Genomic DNA, 17303 nt, shown 5'->3' on the forward strand with positions numbered 1-17303 from the left:
TATATGTTTATAAAAAATAAAAAATTAAAAAAAAAAAAAAGAGTCAAGAAATTGACTGACTAGATATTCACTTCATCTTATTTTTTACTATTTAGGATTTTGCTGAGTTAGTCTTTTCACAAATAATAACATCAGTTATACACTGTTTTTAAATTTTATCAAATCTTGTAAGGTGTTGTTAGTTCCATTTTATAAATAAGGACATGTATACTCAGAGGTTAAGTGACTTGCTCAAGGTCATGGCTAAGTAAGTACTGAGTCAGGTCTGCCTGATTCCAAAGGAGGCCCTCTTTTCAGTACAATATGCCATACCTTTCTACTAAAATAAAACTTTATGCTTTTTCTACATTTTCAGTGTTTATCATAGATTTCCAAAAGTGGGATTATTGGTATAAAAAGTATGAATATTTTAAAAGGATTTTCTATATACTCAAGATTATTATACAAGAAGGAGGTATTGATTTACAGTAACACCATCCAAAGGCTTTTTACATAAGGGCATTAATTTGAGGTAGAAAAAAAGAGGTCACAGCAATGAGTGAAAAAGGAAAATATGTCTAATGTAAGTAAAGCACCTTTAATCATCTACCTTCTGTAACATAGAAGTTTGTGCTTTGAAGATGTTGGTGGAAAGTGTTCTCTCTCTCTGGATCTGAATAGGTACATATAAAATTCTTAGGAATTGCAAATGTGTATAGGACCTAGCATATGGTAGGTAGATACTTCATGGTTAAAAGGAATTGACATGGACTTTTGGCTCCTGATAAGAATGTGGAAAGCTGGAAAGAGTGCCACCCCAAACCTAGCAATAAGAAAAAGCTGAATAATCTACAAAATCATAACTTTTATTGAACCCAGAGTGAAGTCTCAAGGCAACCACCTAGTCTGATGCCTGAAGAAAGATAAACATCTACAAGGAGAGATGGAACATCTCTCACAGGCTCACCTGTGGCTGCAGGGGAAAGGCAAGGTCGTCATAGAAGGTAGTATAAAGAATTCAGCTAAATTTTTAATGAACTGCTAAATGCCAAGTATGGGCTACCCTGAGAGTACAATACTATTGGGAGCCATAGATAAGAGGAATTTATATACACTCAAAGGCTTTTTTCTGTGTATTTACAGTACTGACCTAGTAGAGAGCAGAAGCCACTGCAGTAGGAAAAGCATGAAACCATATCTAATTCCCTTCTCCCTAAGGAATAAGGGCACTAAGCTTTAAGAAAAGGCAGCAAACTGTTCTGCCCAGGGGGATAGAGGAAGACCTACTTCAGTTGGGGGAAATGTAAAAACAAAAATAATTCCTCAACTTCTGGGGAGGGGCAGGAATTAGTCCTGGACCCAGACCATTAAGAAGTGTCTTAACACTAGCAGAGAAAAAGAATAACTTAGAAAGTCCCACTTCCATGACCCAGAGGCACAGGACCTGCCTAACGCTAAGTTTGAATAAAGAAAACAGAGAATTCCTCCCTGCCCCACACCAAAAAGAAAATAGAGAATTCTTCCCTGTCCCAGGCTAATAAGCACCTCATAAGAAGGAAAACCAACATACTATTAGGGAGTCACAAGAGCATGAAGAGAGAATCTCTTTGAAGCACAGATGCAGAAGGGAGGTCCAAAGCTGAGGGTAGAGCAGGAAAACGGAGAACCCCACCACCATGTTAAGCACATGGTAACAAAGTAACTTGAAGCTGGTGATGAATTGAGGGTAACCATAGCAACAACGTAGTCCAAACATAGCTCATTTTAATGGATTGACTCAACCTCCCATATTAATGACCTAGAAGAACAAATGTGCCCATTTCAAGGCATAATTACTATTTACTTCAATCTTTACTCTTCTACCAGCAATGTCTGTCATTCAAACAAACATTTTGAGAAACAAATAATCAAGGAAAAAAAAAAAAGCTCACTCTCAAGAGACAAAGCAATCAATATAACCAGCTTTAGAGATGACTTGGATATTCAAAGTATGAGACAGAAAATTTAATGTGACTACAATTAATATGTGAAAAGCTATAGTGAAACATATGGAAAACATGCATAAACAAATGGGGCTTTCAGCAATAATGCTAACTATAAAAAGTCAAGTGAAAATACTAGAAACGATAAACAGTGAAAGAGCTAAAAAATGTTTTTGGCAGTCTCATCAGTTGGCTTAAGAAAGCTGAGAGAGGAATCAGTAAAACTGAAGTTAGGAAATAATGGATCCAAGTGTAACACACAGAGGAAAGAGAATAAAAGCAAATGAACATATGAACACATACACACACACACATAAGAAACAAAATAGAGCATCCAAGAGTTATGAGTTAATATAAAATGGCTTAAGAAATGTAAAACTGGCTTCCCACAAGGAGAAGAGAACAAAGTAAAAAAAAAAAGAGAGAGAGAGAGAGAGAGATAAAGGTCAAGAATCCCCCCAAATAAAATATGCCAAATTACAAATATCCAAGAAGTTCAGAGAACACAAAGGATGATAAATAGCCCACCAAAGACACACACACACACACACACACACACACACATATAAAAAACAACAAAAAAAAGCCTAGACATTTCATATTTAAACTGCTAAAAAACAAAGTTAAAGCAAAAAGTCTTAAAATCAGTAAGAAGAAAAATACAAAGGAGCAAAGATAAGAATGATAATAGACTTCAGAAACCATGCAAGCCAGAAGACAATAGAGTGTAAAGTGTTGAAAGAAAAACTATCAATATAAAATTCTATATTCGGTGTAAATATATTTCAAAAATGAAGAGGAAATGAGAGATTTCCACACAAACCAAGGCAGAGAACTCATTACCAGAAGCCCTGCACTACATGACCTATTACAGAAAATTTTTCAGGCTTAAGAAGTATAGAAACTTCGATTTTCCCAAGGAAACTAAAATTCCAGAAATGGTTCAAACGAATAAAAATACAATTTTTCTTCTTTGTAATTGCTCTAAAACATAATTAAATAAAAAGTAGTAGTATTGAACATAGGAAAAAAAGTAGTAGTATTGTGGGTTTATATCACACATAAAAGTAAAATATATAACTATACCAACTGGTTACCACACAGTGAAGTATTACTTGAATAATATTTCTTGAAGGTATACTGTGTATTTAAAATGTATGTTGGAAAAATCTTGATTCTGGTGATAGTTACATGACTAAATGACTACATGACTAGTCCAAACTCATAGAATTATATATTTAGAAAGGCGAATTTTACCAAATGTAAACTATACCCCAATAAACCCTAGTCTTAAAAAAAAAAGAATTACCATGCACAACTCACCTTTTACTCTCTTGACTTTTCTTCTTTTTATGGCAAACCAGTTCTGATGACTGACAATGAGAAACCATCTTTTTGTGTTACCTAAACTTACCTTTGCTTTTTACCTCATGACTGGTGTTTTTATTCCTAAAATCTGGTGGTGGAGAGAGCTGTATTCCTTCAAATAAAAAAAAATACAGAAACACACACACTTACACACACACACACACACACACACACACACGCACACCCCTCAGGAATGAAAATGGGTATGGAGTCATAGGGATTGTAAATATAAAGAAGTGAAGAAGAACTTCTATATATATAGGTGTAAATATAGATGTATATAGTGGCAAAATTCACCTAGACCACACAATTGTTATCTAATCATTCAGTCTGAGATGCAAGTGAGGTTGCATAAACAACATATTTGTGTTTGTATGATATCATTGTCTGTAGCGTATTGCTTCTATTAAAAGATAAAATCAAAATGTGTGTGTGTGCGCGTGCGCACGCGTGTGTGTGCAGGTGTGTGTATCACATCATCTTTATCTATTTGTCAGTTAATGGACACTTACACTCCTTCCATAATTTAACTATTGTAGATAATGCCACTATAAACATCAGGATGCATGTGCCACTTTGAATTACTATTTCAAAATGGTTTTTTAAAATGTCATGAATATTGGCATTCTCTCTGTTCCCTATACTCACAGGTTCTTTCTGCTTTTAGGAACTTTCCACAAAGCTACATTTACTACTTAGTTTTGGTGCTATAAATACTTTTGTGCAAATTTTGAACTTAGGTACATGAATTTTTTTTTAAGCCCCTTCTAGGCAGATGCAAGCTAAAGGTTCAAGGATTGACAAGCAGAGGACAAACTTGCCTAAACTAGAGGGAAGCCCCTTCCACTGGACCTATACCAGGACAGCTCTATACAACTGAACGTAGAGGACCTGTGGTTAGTCTATAGTAAGGATCAGCCTAGGGACTGCAATTTGGTTTTTGAGGGATAGACTTAGGGAAAAGGAACACTGCATTTGTACAGAGCCTCATAAAAGACTGAGAAAACATCTAATCCCCATACTGGAGAGTAGGGGAAGGTGATGAAGGTGATAGGGCCTTTAAATAACCCCATTTCCAAGCTAGCCCTCAGCAGTATCCCTGCTTTACCTAGAATACATCAACATGATCCTCAATGACCACACAAGGAATATATTTTAACTGCAAATATATGGTTATTTGTGCAATTAACATATACATTATATGTACCTCTCCCAATCCTTCCCAAACACATACATACATTTAATTACTTACACATTTCTAGACCATAAGCCCTGAAGAGCAGGGATCATAAGCCCTGAAGAACAACATTACTTTGACTCCAGAGACTATGACAGTGCTCAGCACATGTTTTGTGCATAATAATCATTAAATAAATGCAGTGTTTTTCTTGTCAGATTATTTCACTAACTCTGTCACACATGTGTGCACACACATACACACAGTATGATACAGAATTTGTGAAAATGTTCATTTTTTTAACATTCAGTTTAAAGGTTGAATGTAATTTGAAAGGCACAGATGTATAACATAAAACAAATGATATTTTTATTTGGGTACATCTTATTTGATTTAATTACCTTTTCTGTTGCTAATTTTATTAATTTCATGATAATAATTTTTTAATTTTTATTTTTAAACTATGTTATGTTATTTTCTGCTGATAATTTTATAGACCTTATGTTTGGTTTGTTGGTTCACTATAGATTTCCAATCCATTTCCTCTGTAATAATTCTCACAAATATCACTGAGCTATCTTAGTTTGATTCATCTCTCAAAGTGAAATGCTTTTGTCATTATTTGCTCGGCAGTGTAGAGTTTTCACTTGCAATCATTGTCATTAGAAAATGAAGAGCCAATACACAATCTAACTCCACTTACCAAATAGATCCTGCCATAAGTACCAAGGCCAATGGTTTTATCCAGTGAGAATATTCCGGTTGGATCCTACAAAAATGTAGAACAAAAATTGTCTGTCTTCTTGGAAAAGTAGGCAAGCATTCATCTATCTAGAATGGCATTTCCAATCTGCCTTGCTTCATTAGACTTTCCATGGGAGGAATCTAAGTGTCATTTACCGAAAGAATAAACATGTCACAATTTTCCTGGATAGAATATAGTCATTTATGGAAAAGAAACAATGACATGAACATTAAGCAGCTGTATAATAAACTTACTACAAACCTGTAAAATGCATACAATTATGTCTAGTTGAAGCATATTCATAATGCAATTAGAAGAATTATTGAAATAGAAATAAATTTATCTGTTTACAATTGACTCACTCTTTTAAAATTCATTTTTGAGTACTAACCAGACAGGCAGAAAGTTTAACATACAGCAATGATGAGTAGATACTGGATACAAAGTCTGGACAGTTTATTTATATAATAGTAATTCTTGAGAAAGAATATCACCTCTAAATATGAATAACAGAAGATGTGGTACACACACACACACACACACACACACACACACACACTGGCATATTACTCAGCCATGAAAAAGACTGAGATCTTATCATTTGCAACAACATGGATGGACCCAAAGAGTAGCATGCTAAATGAAATGAGTCAGAGAGCGAAAGACAAATACCATATAATATCACTTATATGTGGAACTTGAGAAACAAAACAAATGAACAAAAAGAGAAAAAGAGACAAACAAAAAAACAGACTTAAGTACAGAGAACAAAGGGATGGTTTCAGAAGGGTAGTGTTTGGGGGGACAGGTAAAGTAGGTGAAGGGGATTAAGAGTACACTTATTGTGAGGAGCACTGAGTAATGTACAGAATTGTTGAATCACTATACTGTACACCTGAAACAAACATAACACTGTATATTATTTATAGTTTTAATAAATAAATAAATTAATTAATTAATCTTTAGTGCCCCCCAAAAGAATATATACAATGTCTTAAATCTGGATAAGTCAGTAAAATCAGGTTTTCTTTAAAAGCTAAATATAGGGCTTCTGGTTGGCTCAGTTGGTTAAGCCTTTGGCTCAGGCTATGATCCTGGAGTCCTGGAATTGAGTGCCATATCAGGCTCCCTGCTTATCGGGGAGTCTGCTTCTCCCCCTAACCCTCTCCTCTCTCATGCTCTCTCTAACACTCTCTCTCTCAAGTAAATAAATAAAATCTTTTTAAAAAGTTAAATATAGGAGTGCCTGAGTGGCTCAGTGGGTTAAAGCTTCTGCCTTTGGCTGAGGTCATGATCCCAGGGTTCTGGGTTCGAACCCCACATCGGGTTCTCTGCTGAGCGGGGAGCCTGCTTCCTCCTCTCTCTGCCTGCCTCTCTGCCTATTTGTGATCTCTGTCTGTCAAATAAGTAAAATCTTTTAAAAAATAAAAATAAATCTAAAGTTAAATATATATGAATAACAGGGGCACCTGGGTGGCTCAGTGGGTTAAAGTCTCTGCCTTCGGCTCAGGTCATGATCCCAGGGTCCTGGGATCAAGCCGCACATTGGGCTCTCTGCTCAGCGGGGAGCCTGCTTCCTACTCTCTCTCTGTCTACTTGTGATTTCTGTCTGTCAAATAAATAGATAAAATATTTTTAAAATGTGTGTGTATATATATATATATATATATATATATATGAATAACAAAGCAAGAGAATGGCATTAAAAAACTACAGGTTTTTTTTTTTAACTAAGCAGTTGTGGTTTTTTAATTTTAAGTTAATTTTTGCATCAGCTGAATACTTTTTCATGGCATAAATTTCCTGATGATATTTTCTTTGTCTTAATCCTGAATGTGGCATCATAGGAGAAAAATATAGACTTGTTTATGAAAAAAAAACTTGTTTATGGACAGATTCCTATGATTTCCATATTCATTCTTAAATATTGCTTCTTTACCTTTATATGGATATCCTTTTCTTGTGCACCACAAAACATGACTTCTTGAATTTTATCACTACTTAAACTTTTAGTCTAGCAGCTTATTTTGTTATTTTAGCAAAACCAAAACGAGGTATGAGTAGATGCCAGTTTATACACAAAGTGGTAGGATCTTTGGCAAATCCTTAGAGATTTACATACCTTATACAGAAAGCACATTTTATAAACACAAACTTAGTTTAACTTTGTTTGAAAACATTTTTATTATTGTGGGAAATGTGAGCTAAACAGAAAAACTATTGAGGATATGCAATGTATATGAATGACATTATGGATTTCTTAAAACTGTCATGGTATTTCTGTAATCTAACAAAACTCTCATAGGAAAATGACACAGCTCTGGGATTACTTCAGTCAGTAAGTATTTAACTGGAAGAGTCAGGAGACTGGAGGTTTAGCCCCAGCTCTGCCATTAATTAACTATGTGACTCTGGATAAGTTATTTACTCTTTCTCGACTTAGTTTTCACACATATAAAATGAAGGTTTTGTGTTTGGTGATTTCCTACCTTTAAAATTCTATAAGAAAAAATCAGATTCTAATGTCCTAAAATCCCAATTGGATTTGATATGACCACTGTTAGAAAAAATGGCAGCCTACTTTCTTAAAGTCATCATCAAAATCAATATCACAATAAATACTCTATTATTAAAACAAATAGTTCAGAGAACATACTTCCAATGAATATATAAAAGCTATTTAAAATGATAATTTTGAGAATTTAAGCTGGCCAGTTAGCTCAGTTGGTTAGAGCGTGGTGCTAATTTTGAGAATTTAAGAAAAATAAAAATAAATTGTTATAATGGCTTTGATATTAAGCATAGCATTGTTGTAACTCTGTGAAAAAAGTCTGGGAGAAAAGTTAGCCAACAAGGGAGTTGCTAAGGTTTGGCTTAAAGACTTTATCACTTTAGAATTTAGCATACTTCTTTGAAAGATATTATTGAGGGATTTGTATTAGACATTATTAATTCTGAAGGAACAACTTCTGGCCGTCTGGCCATCAAAAAAAAATCAAATATATTAGTCGATTTCTATTGGTAATCCATTCTTTGTTAGTTAAGGCCACATTTTAGCTGAAAAAATACCACGTAATAGAGAATTACTATATTATCTGAACAACTCTGTTACTGAATCTTTGAGCACAAATCTCCTAATATCTTTAAGCTTTTTTCTAGCCTTCAAAAGCATTATACCTTACTCATATTTGAACTCAGGTATCTAATTACCAAAACAAAACAAAACAAAAACACCAAGGAAATGGACAGGGATAATAAAATACCTGTGGAATTCTTAGAGGCCTTATTTTATCTGTACTCATGTTGTTTGGAAATGTTTTCCTGCTCATAAATGACCAAAACATCCTAATTCTCCTCAGGCTCACATTTAAAAAAAAAGAATGTTATAAAAATTTTTCTTCTTTTCTTAAGGCAACTCAACTTAGTATTCATCTTTACTAAGAATATTTTTTTCCTTAGTTTTAGGCAATACTTTTTTCCCATCTCCACACTAGCATCTTTTAGGACTAAATTATTGTCAAACTGGGAAACAAGGGGAGAAGAACTGTGCTAATTATTAGTAGGGTACTATTACTCAATTTCTTATATCAGACTTTCCACTAAATGATAGAGAAAATTTATCCTGGGGTCCCAGTGAAGGAAACATTGAAAATGGACTTTTTGTTTGTTTGTTTGCTTCTGTGAAAGTAAAAAGTCCACGTCAGAGGGGTCTCCATAATTACTTGGTCCTCTCCTCTGCCCTGCCACTCTGAGATAAGAAAAGAAGCAGAGGAAAGATCTTTATATATATGACTACTACAATAACTTGGGAGATTATTTGGCTGTTCCATACGCTTTGGTGTTCTATTTAGTTAAAAATGGTCAGTAAACATGAAACCATAATTTATAAAAGCCTTTCTCAAAAGAGATTATGAAGATTCTAAGTCTTAAAACATTTTTGAACCATAAAATGCTGGGCAAACATTTTACACTTTGTTATATTTTCTAGGTATTTAAAATATCTCCTGCAACTTTTAGAGTCTTAGTCTGGTTATTCCCTGAAACCCAAAATTTTCGGGAGTTCTTTCTGTCTTCTGAATTCAAGGAGGGAGTAAGGAATGAACACCTTGATGGAAATTTTATTAAGGATGGGGGTGGGGGGGTAACAGGAAGAAAAAGAACCACTAGAAGGCAGTGTTTACTGGTCATGGAGGAGACTCAAAAGCAAAGGCTGATCAACAGAACAAAAGATAGCTGAAATTAAGAACAAAAGGGAACTGATAAATGGTCAATATGGGTAGCAATAAATTTTAGATTTAGGGCAGTAAAGAAAGAGAGCTAGGGAACACAAACTACTATTTAGACAGCTAAAGGAAAGGAAAAGATCAGCACCTAGAAAGAATAGCAGAGGCTTTTCTTCTTTTATGTTAAATATTAGAAATAGAGATTTTATGAAGTTTATGAAGAGAAACCCTGAAAATGACATATATAACACAGTAAGTGCCAGAGTGAGTTTCAGAGATAGAAGAATGGGCATCACAATTCAAGTGGAAAATTTAGAAAGGAAAATCTCTTCCTCAAGACCAGTATTTCTCAAACTATGGACTGTAGAGACACTCCCTACTTAAAAGCCATCTGGGGAATCTTGTTTAAAATACAGATTACTTGGGGCACCTGGCTGACTCAGTCAGAGCAGCATGCAACTCTTGATCTTGGGGTTGTAAGTTCAAGTCCCACATTGGGTTTAGAGATTACTTAAGAATAAAAAAAAAAATCTTAACAAAATAAAATACAGATGCCTTGTCCCTACCATGGAATTATTAAATCAGAATTTCTGAAGATGGGTCCCAAGATCCCCCAAATGATTCTTGTATAATATTCTTGTGCACCAACATAAAACCCACTCCTCTAGAAATTGGGTGAAAAAAGACTGAGAAATTAGATTGAAGTACAATGTCATGCTGAGGTGAAGCTTGAAATACATAATGGAGAACATGGTGAAAGTTTCAACACTTGTTGACTAGAAGGTAAAACTGCTTCGAAACAGACAACTAAGGTATTTGGTAAAGTAGGAAGGTTCTCATGACGGAGTGTGGAAAGCAGGCTTGGTCTGCGTGGTGGAAGACTGGGAGAGAAGACAGTTATATTTAAATATAAGCCTAATGTAATTCAAATATAGTTTTTGGATCATGTGCTATTTCAGATCACCTCTGCCACTACTGTCCTCCAGGCCTGTCTAATCCTGACCCCAATATAGATTAGGACTACACATGGCAGTGTCAAATACCAAGGCCACAGCCATGAGGAATGTCATTACCATACTGGGCACAGAAGACAAAGGGGACTATCACAGTGAAAGACATGCCAGATTTGGAGATGAGGAAATAATTTCCAGTCCCAAGGGTTGAGTGTATATATAAGGAGATATATATATGTCACTCATATACACATACACATACACACACACATATACACATACATACACACATATATACATACATACATATATGGAGAGAGAGAGAGAGATCTGAGAGGGAGACACACACATACAGGTATTGCTGGCAGGCAAGGTGAAAATACTACTACATATGTGTGTGCAAACACACACAGATATACATAAAGACATAAGGCTTTGCAATTCTCTTTTCAAAAAGGAAGCACCAAACATAAATCTCTGTACCTTTTTTTTGTTTTGTCACCTATGAGATATTTATTCGATAGTAAATCAGAAAAAAAATAGAGCAACCTATTAATTAAATATAGTTGACCTGTCATTCCCTGGTTACTATGTTGGCTCTCTTACTTTATGTCTGTAAACTTTAGAGCATTATACAAAAAAAGTTCAACAATTCCCTCCTCCCCTCCCCTCTCCTGTTTCCCCAGCTTTCACTCTTGCTTACTATTTTAGATTGAAAAATAATATCTATCTAATAACAAAAGTACCAAATAACCTTCCATCACTTTCTTTAAATTAAAATTTGCATAGCCAAGCCTGATGGCTCTCAAGGGTCCTTGCCTCATGGTTATTTAGCTGGCCAATCCCACAAGGACATAATATATCAATTTTGAACTAAACCCATATTTAATTATTTTAAAATCTGCAAAATTATTTTTTGCTCAATGTGAATTACCAAGGTCTGAATCTCCCCCTCATTATCTGGCTATTGCCAAATTGGTGTATTTGGTGTTGAATGATACCAATTTTCTTATCTTCAGATATTATGAGGATGATATTATTGAGGATAATTATCTTAAGAGTGGCAACTCTTAATTATCTTGAGTGGTCACCATAATCAGATTTCTTTGCTTTATCGTCTACTTTGCATCAAAATGCAAACTTCCAAACAGCTAACTAACTTCAATGTCTTTTGACCTCTTCATTTACTTTTACTTCTTCAGAAACTAAGGAAATAAGTCAAAGGCAAAAAAATAACAAATCATTAAAATATACCTCAGTGACCAAAGCAACGTAAACTTTTTGCAACTCTATAAAAATTTGACGGTAAGGAAATTTTAAAGGGAATGCTACCCTTCTGCTATATTTCTTAGGGTTTAGAGCTGGATGTTTGGGGAGGGGAGAATTAGGCATAACTTGCACAAATATGCATAATTTGCTATGGTGAAGACCTCCACAATGATATACTGCATAATAGAAATTTAGAAATTATTGAAGCTGAGGACTTTATAAACCTTTCACAAAGTTTTGTTTTCTCCATATTCCCACATTAAAAACCAACCTCATCTTTTTCCCCTTCACACCCCCACAAACCCCCAGAAAACTAATATTCCATTGAACTGCAATGTAAAGATTGCAGCCTTTTCCCTTATCTCCTCAGCTCTCACCAAGTTCTTACGTCCCAGGGCCATGACCGGGTCAGTTAGTCTGGGCCATTTCCCCCCATTTTTTTGTGGCAATAAAACTTTTTCCCCCTTGGGTTTGGAATTCCCTGCTCAATTATTTCTGTGAGGTCTTGCCCATTCCTCTCTTTAGTCAATTTTAGAGGGAAAATGGTTATTTCAGTTTACTTATTTGTGATTTCACATATTTGCCCTAGTTTGCTTTTTTATCTCTTTCCCGCACCCTACATAGAGACTGTTGGAGAAGGGTAACATTTTATTCCTTGGTTTTATACTTTTACTTGAGAATAAACCTAGTCAGAAAAAGAAAATTCTGTTCAGAAAGGAAACCACCAGTTGAGGCCTCCACATCCTAGAAATCTCACATATGCAAGGTGAAAAGAGATTTAACTTTTAAAAATTTTGTGGATTTATTTTATAAAGCTGTACCAACAACAGCAGTGCTAATATATGCAATTCAATACGTTAATATTCAAGTTCCTTCTTTTTAATGCTGAGCACAATTTGCTAAAATGTTACCCACATGCATTACTTCCTCCTCTACACTATTCTAGCGTAAAACTATATGGGTGAGGCTTGGAGAATGCCCACTTTTTTATAGGGACAGGTGTCTGCCTTCATCAAGAACACAGTCTTAAAATACCAAATATGTATACAATTAAAGCACAGCGGCTTTGAATAGTCCTATAACCTCAAGGTTAATATTTAGCTTTTCCCAAAGCAAGTAGGCCACTGCCTTGAACTACAGTTGCCTGGCGATCATTCCAGCACTGGTGCATGCTTATTCCCTTTCAGAGTCCAGGGGCCCTTTGCATTCAAGAGAGGGTGCGAGTGAAATGCCAATCTAAAAAGGGAACTTAAAGAAGGGAGCGGGGTGGGATCCAATATCTGCCAGAAACCAGATGCCAATGAAATAAACGGCACTGCTAAAATAACAAGTCTACTAATAACGACAGCGATAATAGCTCACCAATCAATTAAAATTCTGGAGGAAAGCTGGACATTCGGGAAAAAAGGAGAATCCACAAACCAAAACCGTGAGAAAAAGTTAATTCTGTTTAGTTAGTGATCACAATATTTTCTTTTTAAAATTGGGATGTGCAGAATTCACTTCTTCCTCAAGCGGCGTCGAATGCTTTCGCTCCTGCAATACTCAATCGGGAACAGTGCCCTGGCAGAACAAGGTTTTGGAAAGCGCCATTATAAAGTGAGAGAAGTGAGACTTCAACGCTTTGATTTTCTAGCCCGCTGTCACCTAGAGGTAAAGGTCACTCCGCGAGTGGGCATCTCCTTTGGCAAAAGAAACAAACGACCCGGCAGCAGGGTAATAGGGAAGAGTGTTCTCAGGAAGCCACGAGTTGTCGTGCTCTTTAGCCTCTCCTCGAGCCCATCAAGAACAGGTACCCGAGCACCGCTAGACAAAATGGGCCACATTTAGAAAATGTCCTGTAGTTGAGGGCCCGCACCACCCCCACTGTCACCTCTTCTCTCTCCCCCACCGCCCGCCCCTTTGCCTTTTCGAGAGTTTGTCCTGGCCCGGGTGCCTGGGGGGGGGGGGGCGCCTTTTCCGCAAGCGGGCTTCCAGGGTCCCCTCCCGCACCCGGGGCCCCGTCGAAGTCCTGTCCTAGCCCAGCTTGCGGGTGTCCATCTCCTACCCTAGTGCTCAGAACCCGCAGAAGAGAGCACTTCGGAAGAGATAGGCGTTCTCTACTCACCGGCAAGTGGCCCAGATCCGTGACTTCCTTGTCCCTCCAACCCCCAGGTCCCGCCATGGCTTCGAGCTGATCGAAAGCGGGCGACTGAGTTAGGCACGCTCGGGTAGTCTGAGGTGGAATCTGACAAGAAGTTGAAAAGAGAGAGGAAAAGAGAGAGGACAGGAAAAAGCAACAGGGGACCAGGTTTTGTGGCGTGGGAGATAGAGGAGGGGAAAGTGGAGGGAAAAAGTTAGGAGTTAAGGGAAGTTGGAGTTTGAGAGGCGGGAAAGTGAGTTTGGCTAAGGCGAGAGACGAGCCTGAGCGTCTGTCCTGGAGACCAAGGAGTTTAGAGGGGTGCTCCAACGGCGAGAGCGCAGTGTCTGCCCCGGCAGGGTGCGCCTCTTTCAGGGTGGGGAGGTGGGCGGTACAAGGAGGGAGGCCCCCCGGGAGCAGCTCGAAGAGGATTGGTGCAGCGTCACGTCGCCAGGTGGGCAGCCGCGCGGCGAGGAGGCGGGCTGGGCGGGGGTGGGGGGCACTGGCCGAGGGAGGTGCTGAAGGACTATAACGGTTTGCGAGCCGGCCTCTCGTGGCCTCCACCGACTGCACGCCCCCTCCCACATCCACCGCTGAGCCCGCCGCCCCCGCCCCGGCTGGCGAATGTTCCACAGGAAACTTTTTCAAGGCAGCTGCCAGCCCCGGAAAACCGGTCCCGCTCCGCGCCGCTCCCAGTCTGGGCCTCACAGCTCTGCCACAGTCCAAACAGCCCGCGCCCTCGTCTCTCCATGAAACACTTGTGCCATTTTTAATTGTCTCTTTTTTCTCTTTCTGCTCCTCTGATTTTATTGCTTCATATACTCAAAGACCCATCAAGTTAGACGAGGAAATGACTTGGCACTGCGTTAGGGATCAGACCCAGGCGAGCCCCTGTGCGGGTTGGGGGAGAGCGCCAAGTGCCCTGCAGGGCTACCACAGCTCGGCCTTCGAAATCACTGGATAAGGACAGTGCGGCATGGACAGGACGCCGCGATGTCCCCTTGAGGCGGACCGCATCTTTTCTGGCCCGGAGCTAGTTGGTACCAGGTCCGGTCTGCTCGGTCGGAACCGCACCTGTTCCCAGGTGCTGGAAGTTAAGAGACTGAGTCGCTTAAGCCCTAGCTACCCAGTTCCTAAGTTTGCAGTTTGCTGAGTTGAAAGAGCACAGAGAGAGTTCCTGCGAATTTCCCAGTCTCCAGCTCTCCGCCAGGGTTCATTCATTCGCTCATTCGTTGCAAAACATTTCTGAGCGCCCAGGCTCTTCGCCTCCGTTTCCCCCCACAACGCTCAGGGGATCTGACACACGTTTTAAAAGAATCTGACAACGGGATTTAGCCTTAAGAAGTAAGGCGCCTCTTGAAGAGTTTATGGGAAAGGGATTCGGTGCGTAAAACTAACCGCATTCTAAGCTCTTGGACTGCAAAGAGCACTTTAGAAAAATGTCCCGAAGCTGCTTACTTTCCCTGGAGCTTACAAACTGCGTTCGCGCACCGGCACTCTGAGGTTGGAACGCAATGTGGGGGGTTTGTTTCCTGTTTCTTTTTTAATTAAGAAATTTCTGCTCCCTCTAGGAAGATTTACATGAATAATTCTTCCTACCGACCTGAAACTCACCATTTCTGCCACACGCTTCTAACTTTTGTAATTATTCTCTATATATTGGTGGATTTTGTTTCTTTCGTGTCTGTTTCAAGTTCCGAGTTTGACCTCTTTACATTCCTTAACCTCCCAGTCCCAGTGAGAGCTGTAATGGCCACAGCCTGTCTGAGGAACCGGGTGTCCCTAAATAAATTTTCTGTTAACGGGTGAGGAAAAAACCAACTACCCCCTCCCCAAAGAAACTCGGGTGTTCTGGAACGAATTTTCATGTTAATTCAAATATGATGTAAACCATACAGAAATTGCATTTTCCAATAATCCAAATCCTAACAAGTACACCGCACAAAATCTTGCCCTTCTAAAACACAGTTTAAGAATTCCTGGATGATTAGAAAAACTTCAGGATGTTGCTAAATATGAGCCTGAAAACAGCAATTCGTGACTAGAGATGGGCAGGTGAGCTAGTTAATAGAAAGTTACACTTTTGTATACATATCTAGTTTTCAGAAATCAAAACACGGAGTCAAGAAATACAACATTTAAAGGAACTCTTTAGAGAATCTTTGCTCAAGGGAAGAAGTGTTCATAATTTAAGACTTTTTTTTGACAATGCGGTTTGCTGAAAGTAGGATGTAGGGAAATGCCCCGTGGCCCCTGATGGCAGAGACTGTTTTAGCCTGTCTAAAGAGACAAGTCCAGACCAGGCAAAAGAATCCAGGCTAGATCACTGGGCTCTCTAGTTGCAAGGCTCCGTGGGAGGGTTAGCGGCTTCAAGACTCCATAGGGATTAAGCTACACTGCCAGGCGGGACCCCCGTGGTGGTGGTGTGGGGGGGTGAGGGAATCTTGGTGTTTGACCAGAACATGACAGTGGACCTACACACTTTTAAGTTATTATTATTTTCAAGGAAAAATGAGGCATGGAAGAGCATGGGAACTTTGCTTGTAAGCTGGCATTATGGCAATTTTTGTGGCCAACTTGGGGAAGATCAGCCTAGCAAACAGACCAAAAGGCATATAGGTGGCCCCCAAGCATGAGGCTTAACCCTGGGAGAAACCTTGAAATAGGGCACTTGTTTTCCAACTTCAGGACTTCTTTTCTCCCTTCCCCCATAACCATCACTTCCCCCTTTCAAAATGTTCTTTTTTTTCTCTCTTTCTCTCCTGACCTCAAACTACATAAAAACAACCCTAGTTCATTCAGGGTCTAGGAACTTGTCAGGTTGTGTTTTACCCAGAAATAATTTAGCTGCCAACAGCATCCACCTGTCCTATATTTATTACATCTCTTTCTCCTCCAATCCAATCATTATCTTAAGGCCCTAAGAGCTTTGTAACTTTCTATTGTTGGTATTTTTTAATAGCTAAAATTTACTGAATGTGTGCTATATGTTCTGAGCTAAGTGTTTTGTATATACTATCTCATTTAATTTTGTCAAAAATTCTTTCAGGTTTTTAATTATCTCAATTTCATTGGCAAGGAAATTGAGGCACAGAGAGATGAAGTAACTTTCCTAAAGCCTTTCAGCTAGAAATTAGAGGAGACTGGCTTTCAACTCAGGCAGTCTGACTCCAGAGCCCACTTGTCAATGACTGAAGGGTCGGTGCATATTTTAAGCTGTGTGAAGAGGAGCCAAATTCAAAAAAGCCTCAGGGTGAATGAGATCAGATGACATTAGCTAGGCCCATGAGCTATCTAGTTCCCCTTTCCCCTTTTCAGCCTTCAAGCCCTCCTAACAGAAATAACAAGGACTTTTATAAAAAGAAATGGAACCCAGTTATAGCCCAAGAGTAGCTACTGACCTGCTTGAGCAGAGATTATCAAGTGGGTCAACTCACAGGGAAAAAACATGGATTTCAAGCTTAAGAAACTTCCAGCAATTTTCAATG

At 38.4% G+C, this 17303-nt stretch overlaps 1 protein-coding gene across 1 annotated transcript in view; it reads right to left on the bottom strand.

Moving 5' to 3' along the window:
• The window catches only part of NRK (Nik related kinase), a 135339-nt gene extending 121181 nt beyond the window's left edge, over positions 1-14158 (bottom strand). The window contains exons 1-2 of the mRNA XM_059385316.1: positions 13804-14158; positions 5210-5275 (exon numbers count right to left, since the gene is read on the bottom strand). Coding sequence (XP_059241299.1) covers positions 5210-5275; positions 13804-13860 — 123 coding nt within the window. The 5' untranslated portion in view covers positions 13861-14158. The remainder of the gene's footprint in view (positions 1-5209; positions 5276-13803) is intronic.
• Between the last annotated feature and the right edge of the window lie 3145 nt (positions 14159-17303).

This window comes from Mustela nigripes, chromosome X, assembly GCF_022355385.1.
Source record: "Mustela nigripes isolate SB6536 chromosome X, MUSNIG.SB6536, whole genome shotgun sequence".
NCBI classification, from domain to species: domain Eukaryota; kingdom Metazoa; phylum Chordata; class Mammalia; order Carnivora; family Mustelidae; genus Mustela; species Mustela nigripes.